The 19,196-nt window shown below is 50.6% G+C and overlaps 1 protein-coding gene across 1 annotated transcript; it reads left to right on the top strand.

Annotated features, from left to right (window-relative positions):
- Positions 1–11,767: 11,767 nt before the first annotated feature.
- LOC128947312 (olfactory receptor 14J1-like) lies at positions 11,768–12,691 on the top strand. Its single transcript, XM_054291561.1, has one exon. It carries the CDS (start codon positions 11,768–11,770, stop codon positions 12,689–12,691), a length of 924 nt encoding a protein of 307 aa, XP_054147536.1.
- Positions 12,692–19,196: the final 6,505 nt, after the last annotated feature.

Genomic DNA, 19,196 nt, shown 5'->3' with positions numbered 1-19,196 from the left:
TAAATCACTAAAAGCGTTAGTCATTTAGTCATGAAATCACTAAAAGCGTTAGTCATGACAAATTGATAGACTCAGAGCCTGTAACCTGGACCTCAAATGACAAGGAACAGCTTTGGAATCTGAAAACTAAATTGTCCTCTGCCCCTGTATTGAGCCTACCAGACCTTTAAAAGATTTTTGACCTATTTGTAAATGTGGAAGAGGGGATGGGCTCCTCATGGTCCCTCTCAAACTTCTAACATAGTTTCTCATTATTCTTCTCATGATTATACAATAATTATATTTAATTACTAAACAATCATCACATCTAACAATTATATCATTTATCATATACTCCTTATGCAGGTGCAATTTCACATGATCTGGCAAAACACAAAGCCTGACATTTTCAGAGTCTATTTTTAACATTGTTCCAGGGCCCCACTAAGTCTAGCTTCTTTCTAATTCCCCTAATTTTATGATTTTAAAACCTTTTACTATCACTCCCACTCTCATCTAAGATGGCGAACCACCCGACACCATAAAGAAGAGGATTGTGTCACCCAGTAACCAGATATGAAAATCCCATAAGACAAGGAAGAAAAGAATGACCTAACAAAAACCCCTAAAACAACAAGCCACCATGCAAATGAAGAATTAAAATAACACTTCTAACCAGAGAAAACATAAGACAACATCAGGACCATGGTCAGAGATTTTTGCCTTCGTCACCCTAACCAGAACAGGCCAAGAGCAGTACAGGGACCATGGACCTGAAACCAACAGTGTCTACCCAGAGACTCTTGAAAGGAGAGAAAACCCAGCTCTGCCAGGCCTTGCTCAGCATTGCAGTTCCCTGCTCACAGCCTTGGGCTCCCTGCAATCCTGCCCTCAAGGATCTGCTCTCACCAGGCCCTGGGCAGCCTTGGGCACTCCCTGCCCTCCCTGGGGCCCAGCCATGCTCCAAGGCACTTGGAGTTTTGCTGCTGACTCCTTGAGCAGCTTCTTCATCCTTCTCTGCGTGCCTGAGGCTCCTGGAGCCAGCCCCAAATCCAGTGTGGGGCTGATGAAAATACAGAAAGGCCTCAGGAGCTCTTTGTCTCCCTTCCATTGTCTTTGAGTCTCCAGGGCTTGTGCAGTGATTGGAGTCAGTTTGGAGTTGTCTTCAGGAGGGAGATTCCAATGTGCACCTCATGATTTTTCTTTTCAGTCAAGGGAATATTTTTTTACTTTTCATTTCAGAAAAGAGAGGACAGAAGCATTTCCCAGGTTATCTTGATGCTGAATGTCTCCTTAGGAGGTCTGGGCAGGGAGAAGAATGAGCCCCTTGCAGGGTGAGCCTGTTTGGACAAGCTGGCCCTCATCCGCAGCCTCACCATGTCTGACATCACGCACCTGGGACTGAAATCCAAAAATATCCAAATATGTTCATGTAATGATTTTATTTTTATTCTGTACACAACATTTTGTGTTAATATTTATTTATATGTTCATTAAATTTATTTCTATTTCTAAGAAAAATATTGGTTTTTCTTACCTAATTTTTGTATTTACTTTAAGAATATATACGATTTTAGTAGACAAAAAAATTGATGTTCATTGTTTCTAAGTAACACAATTACCTTAATTCATATTATTGGCCATTTCTTTCTTCCTCTTTATGGAAATTAGGAATATTTCCAGTCATTTTCTGAACATCTTCATCATCGTTTTCAGACACAGGGACAAGAAGGGGCACTTCGGGGCCCCTGGAGACATTTCTGGGGCCAATTTGGGGCAGTTTTGGGTCTGGGGGGGGAATTCAGAGAGAACTTGAGGGTCTGGAGAGCACTTGGGGGAGCCAGGTGGGCACTTGGAGGGGCACTCAGGGATTCTGAGGGACAGTTCGGGGTCCGGGGCAGCACTTGGGGATCCAGGGGGGCCCTTGGAGGTCACGGATGGAAATCTGGGGCACTTTGGGGTCCGGGCGGATCCTTGGGCAGCTCGAACGGGGCTCTCTGGGGCGCGGGGGGCGATGGGAGTTGTAGGTGTAGGTATCACACGGTTTAACGAGGCCGCGGAGCATCACGGGAGTTCAGGGCGCAGCTGCAATGGCTCTCGGTGGGGCGCGGGGCATGAGGGGAGATGAAGCCCCAGCTGGAATAGTGCTGGACGTGAGCCGTGGAGCATGATTGGGAGCCGTAGTCCCGGAAGTGGTTGGAACGCAGCGTTTGGGGGTATGGGAAGGCTCTTGGGGAAACATTTGCATCTGAGCCGCGACTTGAGGCCCTGGGGGAAACTCAGATGGTTTGGGAGCCCTTGGGGGGAGCTCAGGGAGCCCTAACTGGGTTCTTTAGGGCACGGGGCATGGCAGAAGTTTTAGGCGTGGGACTGTGTTCTGAGGGGCTCTGGGGCCGTGGGGGATGAGAGGAGATGAATTCCCAGAAGTGGCTGTACCGGGCATCTGTGGGTGTGGGAGCACTCAGGGGCTCCAGCGACGCCTTTGGGGGTCCTGAATGGGCGCTGAGGGGTCACTGAGGGATCCTGGAGGGTCTGGGGAACACTCTTGGGACAGATGAGGGCGGATAAAGGGGTTCTGTGGAGCGCAAGGTACGATGAACATTTTATTTGCGGCTCCAATGAGTCAGTATCCGGCCGCGGGGCATGACAGGAGTTGTAAGCAAAAATAAAATATGGCGCCAATGTAGGGACCGTCCTTAGTCCCGGATCCCTTGCGCTGATTGGCTGCGGCTGCTGATGGGCGGGAGCATCGGCAAATGGGATGCGGTGGAGGCGGGAACAGCCAATTCACCGTCCTCCAGTCCCTCCCAGTACAGATGGGTTCATCCTCAGTACAGCCCAGTACAACTCCAGTGCCCCTCCAGTTCCTCCCAGTACAGCCCAGTCCATCCCAATACATCCGAGTTCATTCCCAGTTGTTCCCAGTTCCTCCCAATGCCATCCACAGGATGCCCCGGTCTCCCCAGTTTTCTCAGCAATGTCCCCAGTGTCCCCAGTGAGTCCCAGTCACCCCCAGTGTCACTCCCACTATGTCCCAGTGTCTCCAACAGCGTTCCCAGTGATCCCCAGTATGTCCCAGTCCTCCCCAGGGTTTCCAAGGACAGTTTAATTTCTCTCGGTGGCCATGGCAGCCAAACCCAGCAGTGGGGTCAGTGCAGTGCCCATGGCCACAGTCCCTTGCAGTGGCCCCGTGCAGCTTGGGCTGATGATCCACCCTCACAGCTGGCCCAGGGCAGCTCTGCAGTGGCTTTGGTGGCACCTGGGGCTGGCACACACCTGAGCAGTGTGTCTGTTTGCAGTGCGGAAATTCAGGAGGTTCAGATTGCTGCAAAAAACCCCAAAAAGGGAAAACCCCTCTTAGGCTGAGTGCAGCCAGCTCTGGAAGCACAGCAGGTCCCAGGGGAGTGAGGACAGACAGGATGGGGCTGGGCAATGTGGAGCAAGGTTGTCCACACTGGGTCAGAGCTCAAGGCAAAGCTTCTGTGAGCAGGCCAGAGCTGCTGAGGAGAGACCCTGGGTCAATATCAATCACAGAATGCTGCAATCACCTCTGCTGTAATGAGGAATAAAATAAAATACTTCCTTTAAAATAGAAAAATGTATTTTTTACAAGTTCTTTGAAATCTTTCTCCATTACTGTATTAAGAAAAGTTTAATGATTCTCACGGGGCTTTGGTGTTGTTTACATCAGACTTAGTCCCTGAGAGTGACTTCAATAAACTTCTCAAGAACTCAAAATTAAATTGAAACTCTAAAGTTTCTTGAAGTTTTAATGGGTCCCACTGAGGAACATGACTGAGAAAGTGTCCCCAGGTTCCAGTTAGAGCAGAACACTGGAGGCAGTGATGACAACAGGGGACAAACAAGGCCAAGGTGTCTCTGGTGCTGAGCAAAGCTGGATGTGTTTGAGGAATGCCAAGGGCCAAGGCCTGAGCCCCAGCCCCTGGCCAGGCCGATGCTCTCCCTCCCTCCTTGCTCAGGGCTCTTGCCGGGATGGGCACTGGCATGTGGGGATGTGCAATGGCAAGGGCAGGAGCATGGGACGGCCCCTGCCAGGCTGCTGAGCAGGGACAAGGAGGCAATGAGGCCCCAGGCCTGCAAGGGTCACTTGTCTCCTGCTCCTGCCTCAGGCCCAGGCCCAGCAGCCATGGCCAAAGTGCTGCCCAAGGTGGCTCTGGCAGGGCTGTCTTGCAGCTGCTGCCCATGCCTGTGCCCTGTGCCGCCCAGGCTGTGCTACGGTGTCCCTGCCCTGCGCCTCTGTCCCTGCAGGCTGTCGGCATTCCCCGGCTGCCCCACCTGGCTGGCCCCTTCCTTTGCTGACAGCTCTGCTATATCAGTTACTTGTGAGGGTTCCTCAGGGTGAGAGAGATGGATGAGAATCTTGCTTCATGATCAGATGGCTGGATTTATTAATATAAGATATATAATACCTTATGACTATATTAAAAGGAATACAGAGAAAAGTTGCAGAAGCTGCTAAGCTAAGAATAGAATAGAAATCTGAAAACAACTTTCGGTGTCCAGGCAGAAAGCAGGACAATCTCTCCTGTGAGTGGTCAGTAAATCGAAACACTCACAGAAGACCAATCACAGATGCATCTGTTACATTCCACAACAGCAGATAATAATTGTTTACATTTTTCTTCTGGGGCCTCAGCTTCCCAGAAAGGACAAATTCTAAAAGAAAAGATTTTTATGAAAAGATGTCTGTGACATGTCACCTTTCCAAATTATATAAATGAAAAAGAAAAAATGGTGATGTGGAATGAACAGGAAATTTCTTCACCTGTATAACATACAATACTAACAAATCACTAAAACAATCTTACAATCTAAGAAAATGCAAAAAACAATGCCAAGAAGATTGAATTCCAAGCAGCTGAGTTTCAGGAACAGTCCATGGGCTGAAATCCTTCCTCTTGGACATATCTGAAAGTCCTTTTTGGTCCTGAAACAGAATTGCTGCAAAAAGTCCATCAATAGTTATCAAAAACCATTGACAGTCATAAAACAATTTCAAACAATTTGAACAATTTTTGGAAAGTCATTTTCTGTCCCTTCAATGCTTCAGTGTTTCAGAGCTGCTACCAGCTATTTTCAATCATTTTTATTTAATTTTAATTTTTTTTTAATCGAAAAGAGCAGCAGCAGAGCAGAGCTCATTATTATTGTGCCTACTGGGGCTGCGAAACAATAGCCAGTGGATGGCTACCACCGCGGAAAGATGAGTACGTTGGAGTCATTTGGGGACCTAAAGGTTACACTCAACCTACACTTCACAACTATATTGACACTGGGGATCAACCACCGATGGGGAATGTCTGCAAGTATTTGAACATTACTACCCAGAGGCTAGCAGATGCCTCGTGGTTAATAGGGAAAAAGTGGGGTGTCCGATTGGCAGTAGCCGGGAAGGATCCTGGCAGTCTATTTGCTATTAAGAAAGAGATTGCTCCACCGGACCCAGAACCAGTGGGACCGAATCTGGTACTGAGTCCAGAAGTGAGCATAGGTCAAACCTCAGACCCAACCAAAGACAACTCCTTAAATACAGTTGGGGAAGGGATCGATAACACTCTAAGTGAATAAAACAGCAGAGCAGAACACTTTGTGGAAAGTAATGCAGGCCAGTTTTGGAATTCTAAACAAGACCAACCCGAACCTAACTGAGGGGTGTTGGCTATGTTATAATATCCAGCCTCCCTTCTATGAAGCAACTGGGGTAACTGCAAAAGCTAGAAGGGTGAATGGGACAAATCCTAGTCAGTGTCATTGGAAACGGGACAAAGAAAATACTAATTTTCAGGGAATAACACTCTCCCTGGTAACAGGGAAAGGCCGATGTGTAGGGGCTATACCAAGGGACAAGCAGCACTTATGCGAGGAAATCATCCGAGTAAAAGACAGCACACCTCCTGCGGAATGGCTCCTGCCTGCTGCTAATACAAAATGGGTATGCCAGGGCATCGGAGTAACTCCCTGCTTATCTTTGAAATTGTTCAACCACTCAAATGACTACTGTATCCAAGTAACTATCATACCTAGAATTATGTATCATTCCATGGATTATGTAATTGACCAACACACTACAAGGGAACACTACTTAGTCAAAAGAGAACCATTTACGGCATTGACAATAGCTGCCCTCCTCACAGTTGGGGGGGTAGGGGCTGGTACAGGGGTGACTTCACTGGTCAGTCAGCATAAAGAATTTAGGGAGCTTAGAATTTCAGTCGACAAGGACTTAAGCAGAATCGAACAAGCTATTGATGGATTAGTAAAATCTGTACGGTCCTTATCAGAGGTGATGCTACAAAATAGAAGAGGATTAGATCTGCTGTTCTTACAGCAGGGTGGACTGTTTATAGCGCTTAAGGAAGAATGCTGTGCTTACGCTGATCATACCGGAGTTGTTGTTGATACAATGGCAGAACTAAGAAAACGGTTGGAACAAAGAAAGAAATGGAAGCACACCAGAGTTGGTACGAGTCATAGTTCAGCCACTCTCCCTGGTTAGCCACGCTACTGTCTACCATTGCAGGGCCCTTAATTTTACTAGTGCTTGGACTTACATTTGGGCCATGAATATTCAATAAGTTGATTGCTATAGTAAGAGGACGCTTGGAAGCTGCACATCTTATGCTTGTTAGGGCTAAGTACAAGCAAGACTCAGAAGACAAAACGGTGGATCTTGCTAGACGGGAATTGCAAAGATTTAATAAACAAAATAAACAAACAGAAACGATTTGATGAACAAAATGGTTAAAAAGAAAAAGGGGGGAATTGTAATGGGTTAAAACTTTAAGTTTGTTCATCAAAGCTGACAAAGTTATTCCAGTAAGAATGTTGCCTAATAAATTTCCAGACTTAAAAGGATTAAGAAGGTGAAACCAAAGACAATGGGTTTCACAAACATTTGTTTATCTGCTGAGTAAACTGTTGGGTGGTGGGCTTGCTATGATTGATAACACAGTATTAGCTTATCCGCTCAGTAAACTTAAGATTCCAGGAACACAGCTTAAAATTGCAGGAATCAGACAAAGGAAAAATACCAACCTTCATCTTCAGACCTCCGGGAGGTGGACTGTGACCACCTAGACACAAAAGAAGAACACACAGAGTACTACACATCAACCCGGAAGCAGGACTGTATAAGAACTCCACGAAAAATCAGAAGAGCGCGGCAGCGGTGGAACGGAGACTCCCCTGTCGCCCAGAGCTGATTTGCTTATTGCTTTACCCACTGTAATCAATAAATTCTCAATTGATTTTACTTGGCAAATTGTCAGTTCAATTTATAACAAGGGGTTATGAGGGCCTCTGGGAGGGCATGAGAGGGATGCTATGGGTCATGAGGGGCTGTGAACTGTGAAGGATCGTGAGGGGTCATGAGAGGCCAAGAGGGGCTTGGAGGGGCCATGAGCAGATTTTAGGGGCCATGACGGGCTCTGAGAGGCCATGAAGGGCTGTTGGGGACCTTGAGGGAGAGAAGGCACTCTGAGAGGCTGTGGGAGGCCAGGCACCTCATGGAACCAAGGGTCGCTTTGGACACTGTGGAACCAAGGAGACTGTTGTTTGCAGTATGAAAACTTATGGAGTCAAAAGTCCATTGTGACATTCTAGAGCCTCATGGAACCATGGAGACCATTATGACACTTCAGGACCCACTGGAACCAAGGGGCCATTGTGACACTGCAGGGCCTCGTTTAACCAAGGGCTCATTGTAGCACGGCAGGGCCTCATTGAATCAAGGGTATCGTAGTGGGGCTCCATGAGACCACGGGGACATTCTGACTCTGGGGAACCAAGGAGACCATTGTGACACTGCAGAGCTCAGTGGAACTAAGAACTCATGTCACAGTGAATAGCCCAATGGAATCAAAAGGCCATTCTGTACTTCAGGGCTTCATTGAGCCCTGTGGGGCCTCATAGAATCCTGGAGGCCATTATGTCACTTTGAGGCCTCATTGAGTCAAGGGGCTCGGCAGGGCCTTGTGGAACAAAGGAGCTCTTTGTGACACTGCAGGGACTCGTGGAAACAATGAGACCGTTCTGGCACTCTGAGTCCCCATGGCAACAAGGGGCCAGTGTGCCACAGCCATGTCCTGAGGAACCAAGGGTCCATTGTGATCCTGGGGAGCCCAATAGAACCAAGGGGCCATTGTGGTACTCTGCACAGTCCCATGGAACCAAGGAAACCATTTTGACACTGCAAGGCCTCATGGAAGCAAGGGGCCATTGTGCCAATGGGGACCCAACAGGGCCACTGTGATATCACTGGACTTAGGGACACAAAGATCTCTTGCTATACTATGGGGCCATATGGAACCAAGGGGCCACTGTAATGCTGCAGGGACCCAAGGATCAAAGAACATAGAAAAGTTCTGGTTGGCTTGGCTTGACTGGTGCAGCTGACCTTGGCATGTTGAGGGTGGCCCTAAACTGCCCCTAAAACCCTGGACTTCAGTGCTTTCTTTCCTGTGGGAAAGAACTCTTCTCCTCCAGGTGTTCATGGCTGAAATTGGGATTCTACATCCAAATTCAGTTTTATCGAAGGATGATTCCTGTATGAAACCTGCAAGAATAGACAGCTCTGGGTGGCCTTGACATCTTGGGGGCCACCTCTCATCTGCCTTCAAAACAATGGGGGGCCAAGCTCTTCTTTCCATGGAAAAATATTCTTTCAAGTGCAGGTCTCCATAGCCAAAAGTGGGAATCCGCCTCCAAAATTCCTTATTTCCTAGAATAGCTCCCAGACAAAAGCTGCCAGGACTGTCTAGGTTCCCTTGGTTTCCTGAGGGCCAGCTCTCATCTGCCTGTAAAACACTGGAGCTCTGTACTTTCCTTCCTATGCAAAAGAACTGTCCTTCTCATCAAGGTGCCCATGGACAAAACTGGGATTTGGCCTCCCAAACTCCATCTACCCAAGGACTGCTCCCAGACAAAAGCTGCCAAGACAAACAGGTCTGGCTGGCCTTGGCCTCCTTGGAGCTGCCTCTAATATGCCTTTGAAACACTGGGGCTCTGCCCTTTCCTTCCTGTGGAGAAGAACTGTCATTCTGGTCCAGGCACGTGTGGCTGAAATGAAACTCCACCTCCAAAACTACACAAATATCCAAGGGTTGCTTTCAGACAAAAGCTGCAAGGACAGACAGGTCTGGCTGCCCTTGGCATCTGGTGAGTGGCTCTGATTTTCCTTCAAACCCCTGGGGCTCTGTGGGTTCCTTCCTGTAGAAAAGAACTGTCCTTCTTGTCCAGGCACCCATGGCCTCAAGCACATGAGCACTGTACAGGGACATGGGAGCTCTGTGCTCAGTGGGGTGGGGACTGAGGACAGTAGAGGAGAGCCCTGGGAGGGACTGAAGGGTGGTTACAGACATGGTGGATCCTTTTAACACAATAGTAAACAGGGAGAAAAAAAGAAAAAAATTAATGTAAATTGCCACTGGGGAGATTTGGACTGGACACAAGGACAAAAGAATTTCCCTCACAGGGCAGAGCTGTGGTGCAACACATCCTCCAGAAGGAGTCTGGGTCAGCCCTAGGCTTTGTGTGGGCAGGCAGAGGCAGGCAGGAGGCAGAGCTGTCAGCAAAGGAAGGGGCCAGCCAGGTGGGGCAGCCGGGGCATGCCGACAGCCTGCAGGGACAGAGGCGCAGGGCAGGGACACCGTAGCACAGCCTTGGCTGCACAGGGCACAGGCATGTGCAGCAGCTGCAAGACAGGCCTGCCAGAGCCAACTTGGGCAGCACTTTGGCCATGGCTGCTGGGCCTGGGCCTGAGGCAGGAGCAGGAGACAAGTGACCCTTGCAGGCCTGGGGCCTCATTGCCTCCTTGTCCCTGCTCAGCAGCCTGGCAGGGGCCGTCCCATGCTCCTGCCCTTGCCATTGCACATCCCCACATGCCAGTGCCCATCCCGGCAAGAGCCCTGAGCAAGGAGGGAGGGACAGCATCGGCCTGGCCAGGGGCTGGGGCTCAGGCCTTGGCCCTTTGCATTCCTCAAACACATCCAGCTTTGCTGAGCACCAGAGACACCTTGGCATTGTTTGTCCCCAGCTGTCAATACTGCCTCCAGTGTTCTGCTCTAACTGGAACCTGGGGACACTCTCTCAGTTGTGTCCATCTGTGGGACCCATTAAAACTTCAAGGAACTTCTACGTCTAAATTTAATTTTGAGTTCTTGAGAAGTTTTTGAACACTCTCTCAGGGACTGAGTCTGATGTAAACAACACCAAATCCCGAAGAGGCTCATTAAAATCCTTGTGCTGTTTCTGTGCTGCTGAGCTTTAAAGGAACGGCTCTTGCCAGGGCCAGCTCCTCTCCCAGCCCAGCAGGGCTCAGAGCTCTGCCTGCAGGCACTGAGGGACAGGAGCCAGGCAGAGACAGGCTGAAGGCAATCAGGATTGGGAAGACATTGAGCTGAGACTTCACTTAGGGAAAGATCTTCACAGCCCTGTGCATGGTGAGTGTGTGGGTGCAGGGCAATGTCCCCTGTGCTCCTGGAGGGATCTCCTGAAGCCAGCACACCCCACAGCCTGGGGGATGTGTCAGGAGGACTCTCCCACGTTCTCTGTGACACAGGAGGAGGAGGAGGAGGATGTGCTGCAGAGCGGGGCTGCCCCGGGCACCGTCAGAGGGACAGGGCAGGACGGCTCCTGCTGCCAGGGATGCCTGCAGGGGCTGATGCTGGGGCTGCAGCCAGGGCTGCCCAGGGCTGTCCTGCAGAGCAGCTCCTGCAGCCCTCACGGCTCTTGGCCAGCCCAGGGCATGTGCCACTTCCAGGGGCAGCTCTCAGCCTGCCTGGCAGCTCCCCATGGACGCTGCAGGGGAGAAGTTGGAGGTGGAAGGAGCCACCCCCATCAGGGCAGATTCCTCCTGCTCTGGAGATGGTGCTGCATGGCCAGGGCTGCTCTCAGCTTCCTCCTCAAGGGAAGGGAAAGGGGCTGTCCGCTTTGGCTGTGTCACTGAGACTTCTGCACTGTCACCCTGGGCATCAGCAGATGGGCCTCAGATCACCCTCAGAAAGTGCCTCCTCAGCCTCCTCTCCCTACAGACAGCAGCAGCAGCACCTCGGCTTGCAGCATCTCTGTTTGTCTGGCCTGCCCTTAAGGCCCTGCTGCCAGGGAGATGCCCCTGGGCAGTGCCCTGTGCTGGGAGGGGTCTGCAGGGCAGAGCTGAGCCCCCAGGGCTGGGCTGGGCTCTGGCAGCAGTGGCAGGGACAAGGCTTGGGTAAAGAAAAACAGCTCCCAATAGGCACAACTCCAGACAGCAGAGAGACAGACCTACCCTTGGTATCCCATCCTGTCCAGCTGCACAGGGAAAGAGGAAAGGGTTTGGAGAAAATTAGTTTTAAAATTGAGAATTCACGAAGTCCACTTTGTTTTCAAGAAAGTTTTAGGTGTGATCACGCTTAAATCAAAAGAGGTGAAATGAACAAAGGGCATCTGTTTAGCGACTAGCGCTGCGTGCACTGGGGCACAGGGAGCCCTCTTTTCCTTCTGGGCTCCAGAGTGTTCAGGCTGAGAGCAGTGCTGAAGATGAGGCAGAAACTCAGCTCACAAACCCGAACTCAAATAAAGTTTAGCAAAGTTCCCTCACAGGAAGAGAATTAATTTCGAAGGGAATTTCAACTAAAATACATAGGATAGACTTAAAGCCTTGGTCCAGCTATTCAAGTCTTCTTTCAACAGTCCATGATCCCCAGAGTGAAGAAATGTCCAATCTGGCACTGCCATTTCCTTCCCAGGCAGGTGTTAATGCTCTATAAATACCTGTACCCAAAGGCACCAAATGTCCAACAGCAGCTCCATCAGGCACTTCCTCCTGCTGGCATTGGCAGACATGCGGCAGCTGCAGCTCCTGCACTTCTGCCTCTTGCTGGCCATCTCCCTGGCTGCCCTCCTGGGCAACGGCCTCATCATCAACGCCATAGCCTGCAGCCACCACCTGCACACGCCCATGTTCTTCTTCCTGCTCAACCTGGCCCTCAGCGACCTGGGCTCCATCTGCACCACTGTCCCCAAAACCATGCACAATTCCCTCTGGGACACCAGCACCATTTCCTACTCCGGATGTGCTGCACAGCTATTTTCCTTTCTCTTCTTCATTTCAGCAGAGTATTTTCTCTTGACCGTCATGTGCTATGACCGCTACGTGTCCATCTGCAAACCCCTGCACTACGGGACCCTCCTGGGCAGCAGAGCTTGTGCCCACATGGCAGCAGCTGCCTGGGCCAGTGCCTTTCTCAATGCTCTGCTGCACACAGCCAGTACATTTACCCTGCCCCTCTGCCATGGCAATGCCCTGGGCCAGTTCTTCTGTGAAATCCCACAGTTCCTCAAGCTCTCCTGCTCCAAATCCTACCTCAGGGAACTTGGAGTTTCTGTTTTCACTACCTTCTTAGCATTTGGTTGTTTTGTGTTCATGGTTCTCTCCTATGTGCAGATCTTCAGGGCTGTGCTGAGGATCCCCTCTGAGCAGGGACGGCACAAAGCCTTTTCCACCTGCCTCCCCCACCTCGCCGTGATCTCCCTGTTCGTCAGCACCTCATTTTTTGCCTACCTGAAGCCCCCCTCCATCTCCTCCCCATCCCTGGATCTGGCCCTGTCAGTTCTGTACTCGGTGGTGCCTCCAGCCCTGAACCCCCTCATCTACAGCCTGAGAAACCAGAAGCTCAAGGATGCCCTGAGGAAAATGATGACTAGCTGCTTTTGAGAAGCAAAAAATGGCCTGTTTTCTTTTGCATAGCTTTTGGAATGGAACTGATGACAGGCCCCACAGGCCTTCCTGGGTCTTTGGTAGGGGTCAGTGGGGTTTTTAGTCATAATGTTGTACTTGATGAAGTTATTTAATCACCATCTAATTCACTGTCTTTCTCTTGAATTTGACCCACAAGCTCTGTAAACCAGGGATTGGGCTATCGCTACATTCGAAGAAAAAAAGCTTCCTTGCAGTGCCTGTTTTATCTGGAATTCCAGCTCTAAGCCCTGTGTAAAGTTAGGGGGAAGAAGGGGAAAAGAGTCCCAGCAGAGCAGCACGGCCAGGGAGCAGCAGGGATTGGTCCTTTCAGAGCTGCTCTGCCCAACTCCACCCTGTCCTTGCCAGCCCTGCTGTGGCTGTAAGGCCAGAGTGCTCTGGCAGCTTGGTCACTGTCCTGCTGCGTGTCCCTGCTGTGGCCACAGGCAGGGCCAGGCCATGGGCACTGCTGGGACACAGCTGGGCTCCAGCACAGCAGCTCCAGCAGCAAAGGGCATCTCCTGAGGGCAGGGCAGGGAGGCTTTGCTCCCCTCCAGAGCTCTGTCAGCAATGTGCCCCAGGAATGCCCTGGCACAGCAATGTCCAGTGCCTGGGGCGGGGGGGAGTGTGCAGGGGGGGCTCACAGCAGTGTCCTGGCACAGCCAGAGCTCCTGACATGGACCTGGGGCAGCAGCAGAGCAGGGCCTGGGCTGTGTCTCTGTTCTGGGACAGCCTGGGAAGGTGCCCCAGGGCAATTGTCCCACACCAGCCCCTGCAACCACCATTGCCAGCACTGGCCTCTCCCCATCTGCAGGACGTTGTTTGTCCCTGCACGGAGGGACACCAAGTGACCAGGCCAGCAGGCCATGTTTGCTCTGTGCTGAGGAGATCGCAGCAGTACATCGTGTGTGTGTGAGGGGAGATGAACCCCAGTGAGCACAAACACCATCAGCAACACCCGGGGATGGCACAATTCCATTGGCACAAACAGTGCCTTGAGGCCGCTTCACTCTGAGAGTAACGTCCTCTGGGAAAAAACCTGAATTCTTTGCTGGGTTGTGGTTATGACAGCATAGAGAGAAATATCCCAGGCAGAGAGGCTCCAGGAAAAAATGCTCAGGGCAGTCATGGACTGCACAGAGACACATTGGATAGAGTGAGGATCTGTGGGGAGAAATCAGAGCTGCTTCCCTTTTGAACCAGCCTGAGGACCTGGATAGGGTTGTGCTGTGTTCTGGACACTGGGCTGGAACTGAGGGATGTGGAAAAGACCTTTGGTGTCAGGGCTGTTGAGAAGGCTGGGCAGTGTCCCTGTGGGACCTCTCTCAAACCCCTTGGAAAGGCCAGAGCCATCCCAGAGGGTCCTGGGCACTTGGGAAGGGTTGACATGGAACCAGTCTGCAAACAAGGCAGGGAGGGGCACTGGGAGAGTCACAGCCTGCTCAGGCTCAGCAGGGAAGGGGATGTGGCAAATCCTCCTGCAGCCATTCCAGGCACTGGCAGGACAGGGCAGGGACTGCAGAACCCACGTGGGAGGGAAAAGAAGGGGATATTGTGTGCCCAGACTTCAGCCAGGCCTGGGACAGGGTCTGCTGTGGTCTCCTCAGAGCCAGACTGGAGAGAGCTGGGCTGAAGGAGTGGAACATGGGCTGGGTGGGAATTTGGCTGAACAATGAGGGTCAAATGTCATCCATGGTACAGAGTCCTCTTGGCAGCCACGCCCTGGTACCATCCCTCATTGACCAGCCCTTGGCCACCACTGTGGAACATTTCTAGCGTCTCTAAACCAGCATGAAATATACTTTCAATTCCTTTATGAATGCTGCCAGATTACAGGGAGTCTGTGACTGAACTCATCTCGTTAATGGTGACTGCAAAATGTAATTGTGCAAGATGACTGAGTTGGGTAAATTTATCTTGCCATCAGGTGCCAAGCAAGCCACAATAAAGGGCAGAAAAAACTTATGCATCAGAAGAAAGTCAGTTCAATAGGGAAAAACCCAAACCCAAACAAAAAATAAAAACCCCAAACCAAATCAAAAAAACCAAAGCAAGACCCACCCACAACAACACAAAATCCCCACAAACAAACCAACCACAAAAAGAAAAAGCCACAAATAGAAAAAAAATCAAATTCACAGGATATCTCCTATCAGCAGAAAATGTTTAACCAACTTCTGGCAGGAGAGGATTCTGTACGTGTAGGTGCTGTTTTGAAAGAAAAATATCTGAAAAAAGAAATTAATCTCCTAATCCCCTTGCCCCCCCCCCCCCCCAGTTCATTACTGATCATGGTGTGACATGGAATGGAACATCCCTTGGGTCAGTCGAGCCCAGCTTTCCCATCCCTGTTCCCCAGGAACACTTACCCACCCCAGGCCCATAGGTTGGAGGGGGTTGCAGACGCCTCATGCAGGGCGAGCACTGAGACAAGGACAGGAGAACAGAACAACATTTACTCTTGTCAAGGACAGTAGAACAGAACAGCTCAGCCTTGGAGAAACTGATTAAGGATGTACCTCTGGCAAACAGAAGTCACACAAAATGCAAGTAGGATGCCAGCCCACCTCTGCAAAGCTGACAAAACAGAAATTACTCAAAATAATAATATTGCCCTCACTCAAAAGGAGGGGTCAAGGAACAGCCACCTAAAAGGGCACTGGATGTTAAAGACAAAACACAAAGAACCATGAAAGGATTTGTGATAAGGGGTGCAACTATGTCAAATAAACTCAAAGGAAGTGGGGATAGCTCATCAATACAGAATGAATGTGTGTGATAAAAACTCTGATCATTCAATGCTAATGCACTCCAATGGAGGAAGGATGGCCCAAGTGACCACCATGCTGTAATAAAGAATACGTGCTTTCAAATACTCAAAACTCTGTTCAGAAGTTTCTATCCAGAGGGTTTCAGTATCAGTGGTGTCCTTGACTCCATTGTGCCCCACAGCTTCACAATGGCTTCTTGGTTCCATGAGGCCCTGCTGTAGAACAATGGATCCTTGGTTCCATTGGGTTCTGTACTGTTAAAATGGCCTCCTTGGTTCTTCACTGCCACAATGCTCTCCTTGGTTCCACAAGGCCTTGGTGTTTCACAACAGCCCCTTGGTTCCATCAACTGCCAGAGTGTCACCCTGGTCTCTTGGATCTGCAGCGTCACAATGGACAATTGGTCACAAGCAACCCTGCTGTGTCACCATGAATATTTGGCTCCATGCAGCCCCACACTGTCACAATGGCCCCTTGGCTCCAGGAGGTTCCACAGCATCACCATGGTCTCCTTGGATCTGCAGTAGCTCCATGGACCACTGGTTCCATGTGGCCCTGCTGTGTCTCAGTGGTTCCTTGGTTCCATGAATCCCCACTGCACAGCAATGGAATCTTGGTCCTATGAGGTTCTCTACTGTCAACAATGGTCTCCTTGGTGCTGGACTCTAACAATGGACCTTTGGTTCCATGAGGTTCCATGATGTCACAATGGTCTCCTTGGTTCTGTAGTGTCAAAATGGCTGCATAGTTCCGTAAGGTTTCTCAGTGTCCCCATGGTTTCCTTGGTTCCATGAGGCTCTGCAGAGTCACCATGTCCCATATTTTCCAGGAGCTTCTGTCCAACCAACCATGTCCTTTGTTCCAATGAGGCCCCGCAGTGCCACAACGGCCCCTTTGTTCCATGAGGTTCCATAGTGTGTCATGGTTGCCTTGATTCCAAAAGATTCCCCAGTGTCACAATGGCCCCTTGCTTCCATGAGGTTCCACAGCATCACCATGGTCTTCTTGGATCCGCAGTATGTCCATGGACCATTAGTTCTAAGTGGTCCTACTGTGTCACAGTGGTTCCTTGGTTCCATGAAGCCCCACTGCATAACAATGGAATCTTGGTCCTTTGAGGTTCTGTACTGTCACCATGGTCTCCGTGGTTCTGGACTCTAACAATGGACCCTTGCTTCCATGAGGTTCCATGATGTCACAATTGTCTCTTGCTTCTGGACTGTAACAATGGACCCTTGGTTCCACGAGGTTCCATGATGTCACAATGGTCTCCTTGGTTCCACAAGGCCTTGTTTTGTCACAATGGACCCATGGTTCCTTAAGCTTCCATGCTGTAACTATGGTCTCCTCAGATGCACATTGGCACAATGGACAATTGGCTCCATGGGCCCTGCTGTGCCACAATAAACCCTCAGTGCCATGAGGTTCTGTGATGCCACCATGGTCTGCCTGGTTCAATGAGGCCCTGGAGTGTCACAATGGCTACTTGGTTCCAAGACCTTCCATAGCATCAACAATGGTCTCCTTGTTTTTGCAGTGTTATAATGTACCGTGGTTGCACGAGGTCCCTAAATGTCACTGGTTTCCTGGGTTCCATGTGGCCCTGCTGTGTCACCACGGCCTCTTGGTTCCATGAGTTTCTGTACTGTCAGCAATGGTTCCTTTGTTCCACTGAGGCCCTGCTGTGTCACAATGGACCCTGGGTTCCATGAAGTTCTTCAGTGTCACAATGGCCCCTTGGATCCATGAGGTCCCACAGTGTCACCATGGTGTCCTTGGATCCACGCTGCCATAATGGGCCATTGTTGCAGCTGCAATAGCTGCTAATAAAGCCCAGGGTAGGAAAGCAAAAAGGGCCTTTGCATGGTATCCACAGATGGTTAATTCAGCCGTGCGGTGAGATGTTCAGGGTAACAAGGCAGGACTCCTGGGGGGAGTCCAGGTTTCTGTATCTCCAGAGGAAGGGGTTGATCAGTGCCATGGGGGCAGTACAAAGATGGAGCCAATGGGGGAATGGGGAGGGAGGGGCTGAAGGACACAGAACAAGGGGAAGGAGCCAATGCGGTCAAACAGCTTTTGAGGGAAGCTTCTTGTGTCTCCCTAACCCAGGGAATGCCTCTCAGGGTCTCCACAGCTGCAGAGTGTCCAAATGGCCCCTTGGTTCTTTTGGGCTCCTCAGGATCCCAGTGGCCCTTGGCTGCATGAGGCCCAGCTGTGTCACACTGGCCCCTTGCTTCCATTGGGCCCCACAGTTTCACAATTGTCCCTCCCCTTAGTTCCATGAGTCCCTGCAAAGTCACAATGGACCTTTGGTTCCATGAGTTCTACATTGTTCCATGAATCCTTAGTTCCATGGGGCCCTGTAGTGTCACAATTTTCTCCTTGGTTCCGTGGTGCCACACAGTGCCACAATGGCCCTTTGGCCCAACAGGGCCTCATAGTGACACAATGGACTCCTTGGTTCCATACGGATACAAAGTGCCACAATGGCCCTTTGGTTTCACAAGGCATCAGAGCGTAAAAATGGCTTCCATGATGTCCTGCAGCAGAGCAATGGTCTCCTTGGTTCCACAGTGTCAGAATGGCCCCTTTGTCCCATGGAGCCCCACAGTGTCACTCTGGTCCCCTTGATTCCATGAGGCCCAGAGGTGTCACAATGGCCCCTTGGTTCAAATGGGTTCCAAATGGTCAGATCGGTCTCCATGGTTCCATGAGGCCCTGCAACCTCCCAATGGACCCTTGGTTCCAAGGGCCCCGCAGTGTCACAAGGCTACCTTAGTTCCACGAGGCCCTGCAGTGTCGTGGAGGCCTCTTGGCTCCATGAGGCAAAGCAGAACCAGAATGGCCCCTTGGTTCCAAGGAGCACGATGGTGTCACCATGGTCCCATTGGTTCCACAGGGCCCCTCAGTGGAACAATGGACCTTTGATTCCATGAGGTTCCTCAGAGTCTCAGTGGCCCCTTGGCTCCATGTGGCCCCACTTAGTCACAGTTCCAGGTGGTTCCATGAGGTCCCACAGTGTCCAAATGGTCTCTTTTGTTCTGGGAAGCCTCACAGAGCCACAAGGGACTCTTGGTTCCAGAAGGCCTTGCTGTGTCACAATGGGCTTTTGGTTCCAGGAGCTTTCACACTGTCAACAATGGTCTGAGCACTGCAGTGTCACCAGGGATCCATTGTTCCATGAGGTTCCAGAGCATAACATGATCTCCTTAAATCTGGAAGGGTCTGCAGTGTCCCTGTTGTGGTAGACAGGGAAAGGCACTGCGGAAGATCTCGCGATGTCACGGAAAGCCAGGACCCTCTGATCCCCTTAGATAAGACCATCTGCTTCCCGTAGATAAGAAACTAACATAGGACGGTAGCCTCCCTTAACCAAATTCCAGTAACTTTCCATCCCCTACCCAGTAACAGTCCACCTCTTACTAACCATAGATGGTAAAGACAGACCCATGCTGACGTAGAGACCCCTTAGACTATAAAAACCCAAGAGATGAGATAATAAACGCCTTTTGACCGTCCATCACATTGATGTCTGCGTGTGTCATTGGCCCGAGTGGCCCTGGTGAGTGGGCCACCGTGCTGTTCATCTGAACCAGGTCGCCTGCCTTGCTCCAGAAGGCAACATACTGGTGCCGAACCCGGGACTGCTGCAGCGCCCGAGGTTCGGGAATTCTCCTGGACAGAGATCAGCGGCTGCTGGCAGCAGGTCTGAC

Source organism: Melozone crissalis, unplaced genomic scaffold (genome assembly GCF_028551555.1).
Source record: "Melozone crissalis strain CALT ecotype California unplaced genomic scaffold, PUWL_Pcris_2 ptg000096l_1, whole genome shotgun sequence".
NCBI lineage: Eukaryota > Metazoa > Chordata > Aves > Passeriformes > Passerellidae > Melozone > Melozone crissalis.
Note: the sequence above shows the minus strand (reverse complement) of the source record. Positions and strands in the feature narration are given on the sequence as shown.

Bases quoted from the DNA above. Each gene is read 5' to 3' on its own strand.
- LOC128947312 (XM_054291561.1), top strand. From the start codon at position 11,768: ATGTCCAACAGCAGCTCCATCAGGCACTTCCTCCTGCTGGCATTGGCA.